Raw genomic sequence first — 18580 nt, 5'->3', positions numbered from 1 at the left:
TCCACTTCCGGGTTGTCTATCCCGCTGACTTGCAAGCGCGATGACGGAAGACCCGACCTCGTCCCTCCGTGTGGCGGACATCAAGGACCCGGTGGTTCTGTTCGAGCGCTACAGCACCGAGGAAATCCGCGGCATTGAGTGCAAAGTCCGCGGGCAGATCGAGCAGAAGAAGGAGGAGCTCAGGCAGATGGTGGGAGAACGCTACCGGGACCTGATCGACGCCGCGGACACCATCGGAGAGATGCGGCACAGCTCGGCCAGCGTGGTCCAGTCCATCCAGGACATGCACCGCTACTGCCAGGGACTGAAGCAAGGCAGCAAAGTGTGTGCGAGCACCAGCAACCCCGAGGTGAGAGATTGTGGGGTTTGTGTTGATGACGTCACAGGAGCGGCATTCTTGATAGCATTGTAAACAATAACATACTAGTCACATTTCACAAACAGTTGCTTACTTATAGACTACATGTAAACAATAACATACTTGTCGCATTTCACAAACAAGTGTTTACTTACAGTATAAATAATATACTAGTCACATTTCACAAACAAGTGTTTACTTATAGACTACATGTAAACAATAACTTATTAGTCACATTTCACAAACAAGTGTTTACTTATAGACTACATGTAAACAATAATTTACTAGTCACATTTCACAAACAAGGGTTTACTTAAAAATAACTTACTAGTCACATTTCACAAACAAGTGTTTACTTATAGACTACATGTAAACAATAACATACTAGTCACATTTCACAAACAGTTGTTTACTTATAGACTACATGTAAACAATAACATACTACTCACATTTCACAAACAAGTGTTTACTTATACACTACATGGTAAACATTAACATACTAGTCACATTTCACAAACAAGTGTTTACTTATAGACTACATGTAAACAATAACATACTAGTCACATTTCACAAACAAGTGTTTACTTATAGACTACATGTAAACAATAACTTATTAGTCACATTTCACAAACAAGTGTTTACTTATACACTACATGGTAAACATTAACATACTAGTCACATTTCACAAACAAGTGTTTACTTATAGACTACATGTAAACAATAACATACTAGTCACATTTCACAAACAGTTGTTTACTTATAGACTACATGTAAACAATAACATACTACTCACATTTCACAAACAAGTGTTTACTTACACACTACATGGTAAACATTAACATACTAGTCACATTTCACAAACAAGTGTTTACTTATAGACTACATGGTAAACATTAAAATACTAGTCACTTTTCACAAACAAGTGTTTACTTATAGACTACATGTAAACATACTAGTCACATTTCACAACAAATGTTTACTTATAAATAACATACTAGTCACATTTCACAAACAAGTGTTTACTTAAAATTAACTTACTAGTCACGTTTCACAAACAAGTGTTTACTTATAGACTACATGTAAACAATAACATACTAGTCACATTTCACAAACAAGTGTTTACTTATACACTACATGGTAAACATTAACATACTAGTCACATTTCACAAACAAGTGTTTACTTATAGACTACATGTAAACAATAACATACTAGTCACATTTCACAACAAATGTTTACTTATAAATAACATACTAGTCACATTTCACAAACAAGTGTTTACTTAAAAATAACTTACTAGTCACATTTCACAAACAAGTGTTTACTTATAGACTACATGTAAACAATAACATACTAGTCACATTACACAAACAGTTGTTTACTTATAGACTACATGTAAACAATAACATACTAGTCACATTTCACAAACAGTTGTTTACTTATAGACTACATGTAAACAATAACATACTCGTCACATTTCACAAACAAGTGTTTACTTATAGACTACATGGTAAACATTAACATACTAGTAACATTTCACAAACAAGTGTTTACTTATAGACTACATGTAAACAATAACATACTAGTCACATTTCACAAACAGTTGTTTACTTATAGACTACATGTAAACAATAACATACTAGTCACATTTCACAAACAAGTGTTTACTTATGCACTACATGGTAAACATTAAAATACTAGTCACTTTTCACAAACAAGTGTTTACTTATAGACTACATGTAAACATACTAGTCACATTTCACAACAAATGTTTACTTATAAATAACATACTAGTCACATTTCACAAACAAGTGTTTACTTAAAAATAACTTACTAGTCACGTTTCACAAACAAGTGTTTACTTATAGACTACATGTAAACAATAACATACTAGTCACATTTCACAAACAGTTGTTTACTTATAGACTACATGTAAACAATAACATACTAGTCACATTTCACAAACAAGTGTTTACTTATACACTACATGGTAAACATTAACATACTAGTCACATTTCACAAACAAGTGTTTACTTATAGACTACATGTAAACAATGACATACTAGTCACATTTCACAATCAAGTGTTTACTTATAGACTACATGTAAACAATAACATACTAATCACATTTCACAAACAAGTGTTTACTTATACACTACATGGTAAACATTAAAATACTAGTCACTTTTCACAAACAAGTGTTTACTTATAGACTACATGTAAACATACTAGTCACATTTCACAACAAATGTTTACTTATAAATAACATACTAGTCACATTTCACAAACAAGTGTTTACTTAAAAATAACTTACTAGTCACGTTTCACAAACAAGTGTTTACTTATAGACTACATGTAAACAATAACATACTAGTCACATTTCACAAACAGTTGTTTACTTATAGACTACATGTAAACAATAACATACTAGTCACATTTCACAAACAAGTGTTTACTTATACACTACATGGTAAACATTAACATACTAGTCACATTTCACAAACAAGTGTTTACTTATAGACTACATGTAAACAATAACATACTAGTCACATTTCACAACAAATGTTTACTTATAAATAACATACTAGTCACATTTCACAAACAAGTGTTTACTTATAGACTACATGGTAAACATTAAAATACTAGTCACTTTTCACAAACAAGTGTTTACTTATAGACTACATGTAAACATACTAGTCACATTTCACAACAAATGTTTACTTATAAATAACATACTAGTCACATTTCACAAACAAGTGTTTACTTAAAAATAACTTACTAGTCACGTTTCACAAACAAGTGTTTACTTATAGACTACATGTAAACAATAACATACTAGTCACATTTCACAAACAAGTGTTTACTTATACACTACATGGTAAACATTAACATACTAGTCACATTTCACAAACAAGTGTTTACTTATAGACTACATGTAAACAATAACATACTAGTCACATTTCACAACACATGTTTACTTAAAAATAACTTACTAGTCACATTTCACAAACAAGTGTTTACTTATAGACTACATGTAAACAATAACATACTAGTCACATTACACAAACAGTTGTTTACTTATAGACTACATGTAAACAATAACATACTAGTCACATTTCACAAACAGTTGTTTACTTATAGACTACATGTAAACAATAACATACTCGTCACATTTCACAAACAAGTGTTTACTTATAGACTACATGTAAACAATAACATACTAGTCACATTTCACAAACAGTTGTTTACTTATAGACTACATGTAAACAATAACATACTAGTCACATTTCACAAACAGTTGTTTACTTATAGACTACATGGTAAACATTAACATACTAGTCACATTTCACAAACAAGTGTTTACTTATAGACTACATGTAAACGATAACATACTTGTCGCATTTCACAAACAAGTGTTTACTTATAGACTACATGGTAAACAATAACATACTAGTCACATTTCACAAACAGTTGTTTACTTATAGACTGCATGTAAACAATAACATACTAGTCACATTTCACAAACAGTTGTTTACTTATAGACTACATGTAAACAATAACATACTAGTCACATTTCACAAACAAGTGTTTACTTATAAATAACATACTCGTCACATTTCACAAACAAGTGTTTACTTATAGACTACATGTAAACAATATCATACTAGTCACATTTCACAAACAAGTGTTTACTTATAAATAACATACTAGTCACATTTCACAAACAAGTGTTTACTTATAGACTACATGTAAACAATAACATACTAGTCATTTTTCACAAACAAGTGTTTACTTATAGACTACATGTAAACAATAACATACTAGTCATTTTTCACAAACAAGTGTTTACTTATAGACTACATGTAAACAATATCATACTAGTCACATTTCACAAACAAGTGTTTACTTAAAAATAACTTACTAGTCACATTTCACAAACAAGTGTTTACTTATAGACTACATGTAAACAATAACATACTAGTCACATTTCACAAACAAGTGTTTACTTATAGGCGACATGGTAAACAATAACATACTAGTCACATTTCACAAACAGTTGTTTACTTATAGACTACATGTAAACAATAACATACTAGTCACATTTCACAAACAAGTGTTTACTTATAAATAACATACTCGTCACATTTCACAAAAAAAGTGTTTACTTATAGACTACATGTAAACAATAACATACTAGTCACATTTCACAAACAAGTGTTTACTTATAGGCTACATGTAAACAATAACATACTAGTCACTTTTCACAAACAAGTGTTTACTTATAGACTACATGGTAAACAATAACATACTAGTCACATTTCACAAACAGTTGTTTACTTATAGACTACATGTAAACAATAACATACTAGTCACATTTCACAAACAAGTGTTTACTTATACACTACATGGTAAACATTAACATACTAGTCACATTTCACAAACAAGTGTTTACTTATAGACTACATGTAAACAATAACATACTAGTCACATTTCACAAACAGTTGTTTACTTATAGACTACATGTAAACAATAACATACTCGTCACATTTCACAAACAAGTGTTTACTTATAGACTACATGGTAAACATTAACATACTAGTCACATTTCACAAACAAGTGTTTACTTATAGACTACATGTAAACAATAACATACTAGTCACATTTCACAAACAGTTGTTTACTTATAGACTACATGTAAACAATAACATACTAGTCACATTTCACAAACAAGTGTTTACTTATACACTACATGGTAAACATTAACATACTAGTCACATTTCACAAACAAGTGTTTACTTATAGACTACATGTAAACGATAACATACTTGTCGCATTTCACAAACAAGTGTTTACTTATAGACTACATGGTAAACAATAACATACTAGTCACATTTCACAAACAGTTGTTTACTTATAGACTGCATGTAAACAATAACATACTAGTCACATTTCACAAACAGTTGTTTACTTATAGACTACATGTAAACAATAACATACTAGTCACATTTCACAAACAAGTGTTTACTTATAAATAACATACTCGTCACATTTCACAAACAAGTGTTTACTTATAGACTACATGTAAACAATATCATACTAGTCACATTTCACAAACAAGTGTTTACTTATAAATAACATACTAGTCACATTTCACAAACAAGTGTTTACTTATAGACTACATGTAAACAATAACATACTAGTCATTTTTCACAAACAAGTGTTTACTTATAGACTACATGTAAACAATATCATACTAGTCACATTTCACAAACAAGTGTTTACTTAAAAATAACTTACTAGTCACATTTCACAAACAAGTGTTTACTTATAGACTACATGTAAACAATAACATACTAGTCACATTTCACAAACAAGTGTTTACTTATAGGCGACATGGTAAACAATAACATACTAGTCACATTTCACAAACAGTTGTTTACTTATAGACTACATATAAACAATAACATACTAGTCACATTTCACAAACAAGTGTTTACTTATAAATAACACACTCGTCACATTTCACAAAAAAAGTGTTTACTTATAGACTACATGTAAACAATAACATACTAGTCACATTTCACAAACAAGTGTTTACTTATAGGCTACATGTAAACAATAACATACTAGTCACTTTTCACAAACAAGTGTTTACTTATAGACTACATGGTAAACAATAACATACTAGTCACATTTCACAAACAGTTGTTTAACTTATAGACTACATGTAAACAATAACATACTAGTCACATTTCACAAACAAGTGTTTACTTATAAATAACATACTAGTCACATTTCACAAACAAGTATTTACTTATAGACAGACTACATGTAAACAATAACATACTAGTCACTTTTCACAAACAAGTGTTTACTTATAGACTACATGGTAAACAATAACAAACTAGTCACATTTCACAAACAGTTGTTTAACTTATAGACTACATGTAAACAATAACATACTAGTCACATTTCACAAACAAGTGTTTACTTATAAATAACATACTAGTCACATTTCACAAACAAGTGTTTACTTATAGACTAGATGGTAAACATTAACATACTAGTCACATTTCACAAACAAGTATTTACTTATAGACTACATGTAAACAATAACATACTAGTCACTTTTCACACACAAGTGTTTACTTATAGACTACATGTAAACAATAACATACTAGTCAAATTTCACAAACAGTTGTTTACTTATAGACTACATGTAAACAATAACATAGTCACATTTCACAAACATGTGTTTACTTATAAATAACATACTAGTCACATTTCACAAACAAGTGTTTACTTATAGACTAGATGGTAAACATTAACATACTAGTCACATTTCACAAACAAGTATTTACTTATAGACTACATGTAAACAATAACATACTAGTCACTTTTCACACACACAAGTGTTTACTTATAGACTACATGTAAACAATAACATACTAGTCACATTTCACAACAAATGTTTACTTATAAATAACATACTAGTCACATTTAACAAACAAGTGTTTACTTATAGACTAGATGTAAACAATAACATACTAGTCACATTTCACAAACAGTTGTTTACTTATAGACTACATGGTAAACAATAACATTGTAGTCACATTTCACAAACAGTTGTTTACTTATAGACTAAATAGTAAACAATAACATACTAGTCACATTTCACAAACAAATGTTTACTTATAGACTATGTGTAAACAATAACATGTCACATTTAACAAACAGTTGTTTACTCATGGACTACATGTTAAATATTAACATGCTTGTCACATTTCTCAAACAATTGTTTACTTATAGACTACATGGTAAACAATAACATACTAGTTACATTTCACAAACAAGTGTTTACTTATAGACTACATGTAAACAATAACAAACTAGTCACGCTTCCCAAACAATTGTTTACTTATTGACTACATGTAAACAATAACATACTAGTCACATTTCACAAACAAATGTTTACTTATAGACTACATGTAAACAATAACATACTAGTCACATTTCACAAACAAATGTTTACGTATAGACTACATGTAAACAATAACATACTAGTTACATTTCACAAACAAATGTTTACTTATATCAGAAGATGTGTGCGTGAATGTTGCAAGCAGACCTTTCCACTTGTACTTTATGTGTCACAAGATAGTATAATGTACATAAAAGTGTGTACTTTTGACGTATTCTTTGAATAGCGGCAGAGGCAGGAGACGTTCTACACCATAGCCTCTCAGATCAAGCTCCTCTTGGAGATCCCAGAACGCATCTGGAGCGCCATGGAGGCCTCCCACTACCTTCAGGCCACTCGGCTCTACCTGCTGTGCTGCCACCTTCACAGCCTGCTGCACCTGGAGGCCGCCACTGGGGGTCACTACAGTCCCGTCCTGGCTCGCTTCCCCATCATTGTGCGGCAGGTCGCCACCACCGCTCATTTCAGGTAAGTCTCTTCAAGGTGACATCCACTCCAGGTGTGATGTGATCAATATCGGCCATATTTTATCAGTATCGGACGACACGTTCAACATAAATACGTCAAAAGATACAATTGATAAACATTATCATACCAGTATTTATTTACAAGGGCTGTGAATCTTTGGGCACCATACGATTCCATTCCATTCTTGGGGGTAACAATTCCATTCAGACTCGATTCTTGATTCAAAATCATTACTTTTTTTTATAACGTTGGGTGCCAGTTTTATGTGGAATTTCTTTAGGGTAGAATTGTACTTAACAAAACCTGTTTTCTTTCAAGTAACATAGACATTTATCACAGTTGTTATCTATTTTATTGTGGAACTGGCACCCAATGTTATTAAAAATGTCACATATATAAAAGATTCACAGCCATCATATATATATATATATATATATATATATATATATATATATATATATATATATATATATATATATATATATATATATATATATATATATATATATGTGTGTGTGTGTGTGTGTGTGTATGTACAGTCGTGGTCAAAAGTTTACATACACTTGTAAAGAACATAATGTCATGGTTGTCTTGAGTTTCCAATCATTTCTACAACTCTTATTTTTTTGGTGAAAGAGTGATTGGAGCACATACTTGTTGGTCACAAAAAACATTCATGAAGTTTGGTTCTTTTATGAATTTATTATGGGTCTACTGAAAATGTGAGCAAATCTGCTGGGTCAAAAGTATACATACAGCAAAGTTGATATTTGCTTACATGCCCCTTGGCAAGTTTCACTGCAATAAGGCGCTTTTGGTAGCCATCCACAAGCTTCTGGCAAGCTTCTGGTTGAATTTTTGACCACTCCTCTTGACAAAATTGGTGCAGTTCAGCTAAATTTGTTGGTTTTCTGACATGGACTTGTTTCTTCAGCATTGCCCACATGTTTAAGTCAGGACTTTGAGAAGGCCATTCTAAAACCTTAATACCAGCCTGATTTAGCCATTCCTTTAGCACTTTTGACGTGTGTTTGGGGTCATTGTCCTGTTGAAACACCCAACTACGCCCAAGACCCAACCTCCAGGCTGATGATTTTAGCTTGTCCTAAATAATTTGAAGGTAATCGCAAAAAGCCGCTGCCTGACCAGGGCTCAGACAATCTGCAAAGACTTCTCCCACCCCCACCAAGGACTGTTTTCACTGCTGGACTCTAGAAAGAGGTTCCGCAGCCTCCGAAGCAGAACCTCCAGGTTCTGTAACAGCTTCTTCCCTCAGGCCATACGACTCTTGAACGCATCATAATTATCCCCTCAACTCCCCCCAAAATGGATTAACTCGCTGGAATAAAAAAGACAATATAACATACATCCATAAACGTGGACGCATGTGAAAAAGTGCAATATATTTATCTGTACAGTAATCTATTTATTTATTTATATATATTTATTTATTTTATATATATATTTATATATTATTTATATATATTTATTTATTTATATATGCACCGTATTGCTTTTTTATCCTGCACTACCATGAGTTTATGTAACGAAATTTCGTTCTTATCTGTGCTGTAAAGTTCAAATTTGAATGACAATAAAAAGGAAGTCTAAGTCTAATCCTCCTTTTTCATTGTCCCATTTACTCTCTGTAAAGCACCAGTTCCATTGGCAGCAAAACAGGCCCAAAGCATAATACTACCACCACCATGGTTGACGGTAGGTTTGGTGTTCCTGGGATTAAAGGCCTCACCTTTTCTCCTCCAAACATATTGCTGGGTATTGTGGCCAAACAGCTCAATTTTTGTTTCATCTGACATCACATGGACAAAGATAAGACCTTCGGGAGGAAAGTTCTGTGGTCAGAAAATGGTAAAGAAATGGCTAAATCAGGCTAGAATTATAGATTATGGACTATAATACCGTAGTCCACGTGATCTGACATCACGTTGACAAAGATAAGACCCTCTGGAGGAAAATTCTGTGGTCAGATGAAACAAAAATTGAGCTGTATGGCCACAATACCCAGCAATATGTTTGGAGGAGAAAAGGTGAGGCCTTTAATCCCAGGAACACCATTCCTACCGTCAAGCATGGTGGTGGTATTGAAAATGTGTGGCGCAATATGAAGCGTCAAATACCACAACAGAGACCCCAGACTGTTGAACAACTTAAGCTGTACATCAAGCAAGAATGGGAAATACTTCCACCTGAAAATCTTCAAAAATGTGTCTCCTCAGTTCCCAAACGTTTACTGAGTGTTGTTAAAAGGAAAGGCCATGTAACACAGTGGTAAAAATGCCCCTCTGACAACTTTTTTGCAATGTGTTGCTGCCATTAAATTCTAAGTTAACGATTATTTGCAAAAAAAAAAAAGAAGTTTCTCAGTGTGAACATTAAATATCTTGTCTTTGCAGTCTATTCAATTGAATATAAGTTGAAAAGGATTTACAAATCATTCTATTCTGTTTTTATTTACCATTTACACAACGTGCCAACTTCACTGTTTTTGGGTTTTGTAGAAATGCACTGAAAAGGAAGCGAAAACATTCAGTGATTGATTGAAAGTCAAGAAATAAACAAACATGGTTTCCTGCCAGGTCCACCATTCTTCTAGACAGCAAGTCTCTTCTGCGAGGTCGAGCCGTGTCTGATCAGGCCATCGCTGAGGCTCTGCTGTCCACCATGCTGCTGGAGGACAGTTCTCCACGCCAGGCGCTCGCTGACTTCCTGTTGGCACGGAAGGCCTCCATCCAGCACTTGCTCAACCAGCCACAGCATGGTACTACACAGTGCACATTCTAGACATGTATTGCAGAGTTTATGTTCTAGAACTGTACTAAAATGTTTGTATTCTAGAACTGTATTACAAAGTTTATATTCTAGAACTGTATTACAGAGTTTATATTCTAGAACTGTTTTACAGTTTATACTCTAGAAGTGTATTACAAAGTGCATATTCTAGAACTGTATTACAGGGTTCATATTCTCGAACTGTATGACAGAGTTTATATTCTAGAACTGTATTACAAAGTTTATATTCTAGAACTGTATTACAAAGTGCATATTCTATAACTGTATTACATGGTTTATATTCTAGAACTGTTTTACAGAGTTTATATTCTAGAACTGTATTATAAAGTTTATATTCTAGAACTGTATTACAGAGTTTATATTCTAGAACTGTTTTACAGTTTATATTCTAGAACTGTATTACAAAGTGCATATTCTGGAACTCTATTACAGGGTTCATATTCTCGAACTGTATGACAAAGTTTATATTCTAGAACTGTATTACAAAGTTTATATTCTAGAACTGTATTACAAAGTGCATATTCTAGAACTGTATTACAGGGTTCATATTCTCGAACTGTATGACAAAGTTTATATTCTAGAACTGTATTACAAAGTTTATATTCTAGAACTGTATTACAAAGTGCATATTCTAGAACTGTATTACAGGGTTTATATTCTAGGACTGTTTTACAGAGTTTATATTCTAAAACTGTATTGCAAAGTGCATATTCTAGGACTGTATTACAGAGTTTATATTTTAGAACCGTATTACAGAGTTTATATTCTAGTCCTGTATTACAAAGTGCTATTCTACAACTATATTACAGATTTTAAATTTTAGACTGTATTACAAAGTGCACATTCTAGAAGTGTTTTACAGAGTTTATATTCTAGAACTGTATTACAGAGTTTATATTCTAGAACTGTATTACAAAGTGCTATTCTACAACTATATTACAGAGTTTAAATTTTAGACTGTATTACAAAGTGCACATTCTAGAACTGTCTTACAGAGTTTATATTCTAGAACTGTAATACAAAGTGCATATTCTAGAACTGTATTACAAAGTGCATATTCTAGGACTGTATTACAGTGTTTATATTTTAGAACCGTATTGCAGATTTATATTCTAGTCCTGTATTACAAAGTGCTATTCTACAACTATATTACAGAGTTTATATTTTAGACTGTATTGCAAAGTGCACCTTCTAGAACTGTCTTACAGAGTTTATATTCTAGAACTGTATTACAAAGTGCATAATGTAGAAATGTATTAGTTTATATTCTAGAACTGTATTACAAAGTACATATTCTAGGTCTGTATTACAGAGTTTATTTCCTAGATTTGTATTATAAAGTGCATATTTTAGAACTGTATTACAGAGTTTATATTCTAGTACTGTATTACAGAGTTTATATTTTAGAACTGTACTACAGGTTTTATATACTAAAACTGTATTACAAAGTTCTATTCTAGAACTTTATTACAGATTTTATATTCTAGAACTGTATTACAAAGTGCACATTCTAGAACTGTACTACAGAGTTTATATATTCTAGAACTGTATTACAAAGTGCTATTCTAGAACTGTATTACAAAGTGCATATTCTAGAACTGTATTACAAAGTTATATTCCATTCTAGAACTGTATTATAAAGTTTATATTCTAGAACTGTATTACAAAGTATATATTTTCTAGAACTGTATTATAAAGTTTGTATTCTAGAACTGTATTACAAAGTATATAATCTAGAACTGTGTTATAAAGTTTATATTCTAGACTGTATTACAAAGTTTATATATATTCTAGAACTGTGGCCCTGTGATGAGGTGGCGACTTGTCCAGGGTGTACCCCGCCTTCCGCCCGAATGCAGCTGAGATAGGCTCCAGCACCCCCTGCCACCCCAAAAGGGACAAGCGGTAGAAAATGGATGGATGGATATTCTAGAACTGTATTACAAAAGTATTATGGATATGGACTGTTATAGAACACTTATACCGAGATACAGTTTTCAGCCCTACGTCGTATGACAAAGTTTGTACACTAGGTGGCAGAGTACTACAGTACTACTATAGGGTACTACAGTTGTAATACTGTTCACCCTGTCTATGTACTTCCTTGTTCAGGGGCAGGTGTAAAGGCCCAGGTGTGCAGCCTGGTGGAACTGCTGGTGACCACTCTGTTCCAGGCTTATGCTGTGTTCTACACGTCCTCAGAGGGAGGCCCGCGGCACGGGGAGGCCACCCTCAGCTGTGGCCTGCTCTTCTCCATTCTGGAAAATGTCACCTCGTCTGCACCTGCAGGTAAATAATGCTGTTGTCCTTCAAGTTTTCATCTTTTACTCACAACTTTTGGAGCTGAAGATGATTGCATTAATCATGTTTTTACGCAAATGAATCACACAATTGATTTAGATCACCTTCACCTTAACTGCAGAGTTGCCTGAAAGGTGTGTTGTTATCAGTGTGTTGGTGTGTAGGCCAGTACATCAGTTATCGCTGGCTAATTCACCTTCAAAATAAAACCTGGATTGGATTTCAGATAAAACTTTTACCAAGTTTTGAGCAAATTAATGACATACATTTAAATCAAACATTTTAAAACTGTTCCTGGGTGACATTGTGACGCAAACATTTATTACAGAGTTTATATTCTAGAACTGTATTACAAAGTGCATATTCTAGAACTATTTTACAGAGTTTTTATTCTAGAACTGTATTACAGAGTTTATATTCTAGGACTGTATTACAGAGTTTATATTCTAGGACTGTATTACAGAGTTTATATTTTAGAACTGTATTACAAAGTTATATTCTAGAACTGTCTTACAGAGTTCTATTCTAGCACTGTATTACAGCGTTTATATTGTAGAACTTTTTTACAAAGTGCATATTCTAGAATGTATTACAGAGTGCGCATTCTAGAACTTTACTACAAAGTGCGTATTCTAGACTGCATTACAAAGTTTATATTCTAGAACTTACTTACAGAGTTTATATTCTACAACTGTATTACAAAGTGCATATTGTAGAACTGTATAACACAGTTTATATTCTAGAACTGTATTACAAAGTGCATATTGTAGAACTGTATAACACAGTTTATATTCTAGAACTGTATTACAAAGTGCATATTGTAGAACTGTATAACACAGTTTATATTCTAGACCTGTATTTCAAATATCTATTGTAGTACTGTATTAGAGAGTTTATATTCTAGAACTGTATTACAGAGTTTATATTTTAGAACTGTATTACAAAGTTATATTCGAGAACTGTCTTACAGAGTTCTATTCTAGCACTGTATTACAGCGTTTATATTGTAGTACTTTATTACAAAGTGCATATTCTAGACTGTATTGCAGAGTGCGCATTGTGAAGGTAGAAGTCGAACTTTCACATACTCTTAATATCCAATTATATTTCTAATTATATTTGTAATTTTATATATATATATATATATATATATATATATATATATATATATGTATGTATATATATATATATATGTATGTGTATATATATATATATGTATGTATATATATATATATATATATATATATATATATACCGGTATATATATATATATATATATATATATATATATATATTACTTTACATGCAGTCAGCCCTCGACCATATTTTCCTAGCCCAATGCGGCCACCAAGTCAAAAAGTTTGGACACCCCTACACTACAATGACTAAACCTATGATTAATCATGATTAATCCAAGGTGTGATTTGATTTGGTTTTTAAAAAAACAATCATTAAACATAGGGATGGGTACCGTTCACATATGAATCGATGCCGGTACGCAACGGCACCTAACGATTCAATCCCATTACATTTCTTTGGGTGACGATTCGATTCAGAATCGATTCTCGAGTCAATACTATTCTCGCTATGTATTATTTGGTATAATAATTAGGTAGCATAAAGGTGGCCCTAAAAATGTATTTTTAAAAATTGATTCATTTTGGAAAAAAATTGTGTTTGTTGTTTTTTTTTTAATCTTTTTTTATTTTTTTATTATTATGAATCAGTTCTAGCATAGTAACACATCAACGTGCTTCGGTATTAGCCGTAAACGCTAACTACGGAAAGAGATAAGCTCGCTTCTACGTCAACACGAAACACGTTTGAGTTTGTAATGCACAACACAATGTGTACACCAATCTGTACTGAGTGAAGTTAAAGTTAAAGTACCAATGATTGTCACAGACACACTAGGTGTGGTGAAATTTGTCCTAAGCATTTGACCTATCTCCTTGTTCACACCCTGGGAGGTGAGGGGAGCAGTGAGCAGCAGCGGTGGCCGCGCCCGGGAATCATTTTGGTGATTTAACCCCCAATTCCAACCCAAAACATGAACAATCATATTACAGTATCTGTAAAGTATTATTTCATGTTTGTACCCAGCAGATAGTGTATGTACTGTAGTTGTAATAATACATGACGTGCTGCCAGCTGGCCGGGGACGTTTTTTCCGGTTTATTTGTGTAAGCACTCCATTTATGTAGAAATAGCATGGCTTCAAATTGACATTTTGCAGCTTCGAGTCACTTTCACCTCACTCTCTTGGCTTCCTTCTGCTCCAACGTCCCACTCTTCCTTCGTGCTCACTTCTAGAAGCAGTAGTTTATCGTCAGTATATTCAGCTCCAAAAATAGTCGTCTTCGTTGTCTGCTACCAAGTCTGCCAAGATTAGAACACACTCCGGAGGTAGGAACACACATTTGTTGCCAGAAGTCAGAAGTGTGTTGCTATGGAAACTGAAATAAATACGTCGAGGAATCAGTCCCGAGGAATCAAACGAGCACCCAGCCACTGGCCTCTTCCTCAATAAAAGTAGGTCTCTTCGCAGGTAAAGGCACAGGTGTGCTGGAGGAAGACACCAGCACGGGCAGCTGGTTCAGGTACCTTCCTCGCTCTGTCACAGACTTCCAGCCCACGCTTCGTACGCTGGCACAGCCAATCCAGAAGGAGCAACTGCGGGACACCTTGCAGCAGTGGATCCATACGTAAGCTTCAGCCACCAACACATGCTGAGTCAGCAATTAGTTCAGAGGACAGCAGTTCGAAAAGTGATTTATTTTCAAAAACAAACAAAAAAAGCACATTGCATGAGTCTGTGTGTTTGTGTGTGAGCCGTTCCTTTCAAAGAGCTGTTCAAAAGACTGGTTCGTTGTTATAGTTTTTTTCAATCAAGGAAACATTTAGGTGTAGATCACAAATATGTCGATCAGGGGTTCTTAACCAAAAGGCTATGCTTAGGGTCTATAAAATATTTCAACCATTGTTGGGCCGCCAAAAATGATCTGTTTCTAAGCTGTGGTCCGTATGGGCCGCAGCAGGACTCCGTTGTAATACACTTTCCCACCACATGGGGCAGTAATGGCAATATCAAACAAACAGAAGAAGTCTGAAGCTAAAGTCATAGAGAAATGTATCAAGTGCAAAAAATATGACTAAAATGGTGAAACTGTATTTTCCTTTGGGGACGGCGTGGCGCAGATGGGAGAGTGGCCGTGCCGGCAGCCTGAGGGTTCCTGGTTCGATCCCCACCTTCTACCAACCTCGTCACGTCCGTTGTGTCCTTAAGCAAGACACTTCACCCTTGCTCCTGATGGGTCGTGGTTAGGGCCTTGCATGGCAGCTCCCGCCATTAGTGTGTGAATGTGTCTGTGTGAATGGGTGAATGTGGAAATAGTGTCAAAGCGCTTTGAGTACCTTGAAGGTAGAAAAGCGCTATACAAGTGTGACCCATTTACCATTTACCATTCATTTGCACTTAAATTTTATTGACAGTTTATTATTATTATTTATTATTAATTTAGTTTGGGGGGGTTTTTGCACTGCGTGATTATATGTACATGTGTTTTTCATCCGTTTCTATAATCCCCTTCTTTTGCAGTATATTTAAGTACTATTCATTTTAGTAACCAGCCTGACCAAAGACTTGATAATAATCTTAGTGATGAACACGTGCTTTTATGTCATTTGACAATGTTGTAAACCGTAAATAGGTTGGATAAAATATTGAACACAATTCAAATCAAGAGGAAGATTACTAGTTCAGTGTTAATGTTTGAGTGGGCCCCAGGCCCCTCTGTAGTGAAAAAATTGGGCCCTGAGGTCAAAAGGATTAAGAACCCCCCTCTGTAGATTACAAATATGACTCTTTTATTCTGAAATATTGGCTATAACATTGCATTTTTTTGTGCAAATATTGGGCTCTTTTCCTAAGCAGATTTTAATGATGCAAGTGAGTAATCACCTGTGATAATCATGATTAATCCAAATTCCAAAATGTGGTTAATCTGATTTTTTGATTTTTTTATCATTTGGCAGCCCTAAATAAGACGTAATAAAAATGTGAGTACAAAACTCTACTGTGTTCACACTTGAACTACCCTTTAGACCAGGGATGTCAAACTGGTTTTCATTGAGGGCCACATGGCAGTTATGGCTGCCATCAGAGGGCCGCTTGTAACAGCCAATAATGTATGAATTTGCCTAAGGATTTCATTATTAATTATATAAATTGTTTTAAGTAGGCTGTCGATTTTACAGTAAAAACTTACTTTACAACATTTTACTGTAAAATAGTGTTTTTTTTTATATTTCTTACAACATTTTACGGTAAATATAAAAACAGTACCACTGTTTAGTTTTTAGGCCCTGCGATGAGGTGGCGACTTGTCCAGGGTGTACCCCGCCTTCCGCCCGATTGTAGCTGAGATAGGCTCCAGCGCCCCCCGCGACCCCAAAGGGAATAAGCGGTAGAAAATGGATGGATGGATGGCTGTTTAGTTTTTTGTTTTTTACGGAAAAAAGCTAGCAGCTTAGTTGCCAGAATTTTACAATTAAATGTACATTAGTTTTTACAACATTACCCCGAAAGGGACAAGCGGTAGAAAATTGATGGATCGATGGATATTGTTAATGGAAAAACAGTAAAAGTTCCTTTTTTATTCTGGCAACTTAGATGCCAGTTTTTCTACCGTAAAAACAAATGTACCGTCTTTCCCTTTACAGTAATACACTGTTAAAAACATCAACCGTAGATTTTACAGTCAAAAACTGGCAGCTCAGTCAACAGAATTTTAATGCAAAAAACAGTAGTACTTTTTTTTCAATTTACAGTAATATGCTGTAAAGAACACTGTAAAATGTATTTTCATTTTTATTAATTTGATGGATAGTTTGCTGTAAAGTTAGGTATTTTTATTTAGAAATTATGATAGTATACTGTAATATTTGTTGCAATATTGGATAATATTAAAGTTGAAAAGGTATGCAATTTCAAGCAGTACATATATTTTTTCTGTCAAAATGAAAAAAATCCATTACATTTTGTGAGAAAATATCAAGTACTTTATTGACACATATTATTTCCAGGTGTTTGCGGGTTAGGTTTTGGGTTAGGGTTAGGGGTTAGGGGTCTCACACACTACTGAAACCCTCTCACACACACCACTGAAACACTGTCACACACACTACAGAAACCCTCTCACTCACACTACTGAAACGCTCACAGGCACACTACTGAAACGTTCTCACACACACACTACTGAAACGCTTTCACACACACACTACTGAAACGCTCTCACTCACAAGTACTGAAACGCTCTCACTCAGGAGTACTGAAACACTCTCACACACACTACTGAAATGCTCTCACACACACTACTGAAATGCTGTCATGCACACTACTGAAACACTACACTGAAAAATGATACTCTCACACACATGAATAAAACACTCTCAGTTTCAGTAGTGTGTATAAAACTGTTTCACTTGTGTATATAAGAGCGTTTAACTTGTGTGTATGTGAGTATTTCAAGAGAGTGTTTCAAGAGAGTTTCAATAGTGTGTGTGGGAGAAAAGAAAATCAGTTGTTTGTGTAAGAGCGTTTCAGTAGTGATGTAAGAGGCAATTCTGAATAATGTCCGCTCATAAATGATGGCTTCTCTGT

The 18580-nt window shown here is 33.8% G+C and overlaps 1 protein-coding gene across 2 annotated transcripts in view; it reads left to right on the top strand.

Moving 5' to 3' along the window:
- The first annotated feature begins 18 nt into the window (after positions 1 to 18).
- The window catches only part of cog1 (component of oligomeric golgi complex 1), a 31463-nt gene continuing 12901 nt past the window's right edge, over positions 19 to 18580 (top strand). The window contains exons 1-5 of one of the 2 annotated variants that reach the window (XM_061981633.1): positions 19 to 349; positions 7565 to 7806; positions 10404 to 10585; positions 12730 to 12906; positions 15467 to 15623. In XM_061981633.1, coding sequence (XP_061837617.1) covers positions 41 to 349; positions 7565 to 7806; positions 10404 to 10585; positions 12730 to 12906; positions 15467 to 15623 — 1067 coding nt within the window. In that variant the 5' untranslated portion in view covers positions 19 to 40. Of the gene's footprint in view, positions 350 to 7564; positions 7807 to 10403; positions 10586 to 12729; positions 12907 to 15454; positions 15624 to 18580 lie in introns of both variants that reach the window. The other variant, XM_061981632.1, reaches the window with a different exon arrangement.

The sequence above is a fragment of the Nerophis lumbriciformis genome, linkage group LG24 (genome assembly GCF_033978685.3).
Source record: "Nerophis lumbriciformis linkage group LG24, RoL_Nlum_v2.1, whole genome shotgun sequence".
Classification (NCBI taxonomy): Eukaryota; Metazoa; Chordata; class Actinopteri; order Syngnathiformes; family Syngnathidae; genus Nerophis; species Nerophis lumbriciformis.
The sequence above is the reverse complement of the archived record's forward strand: the minus strand, read 5'-3'. Positions and strand labels throughout refer to the sequence as shown.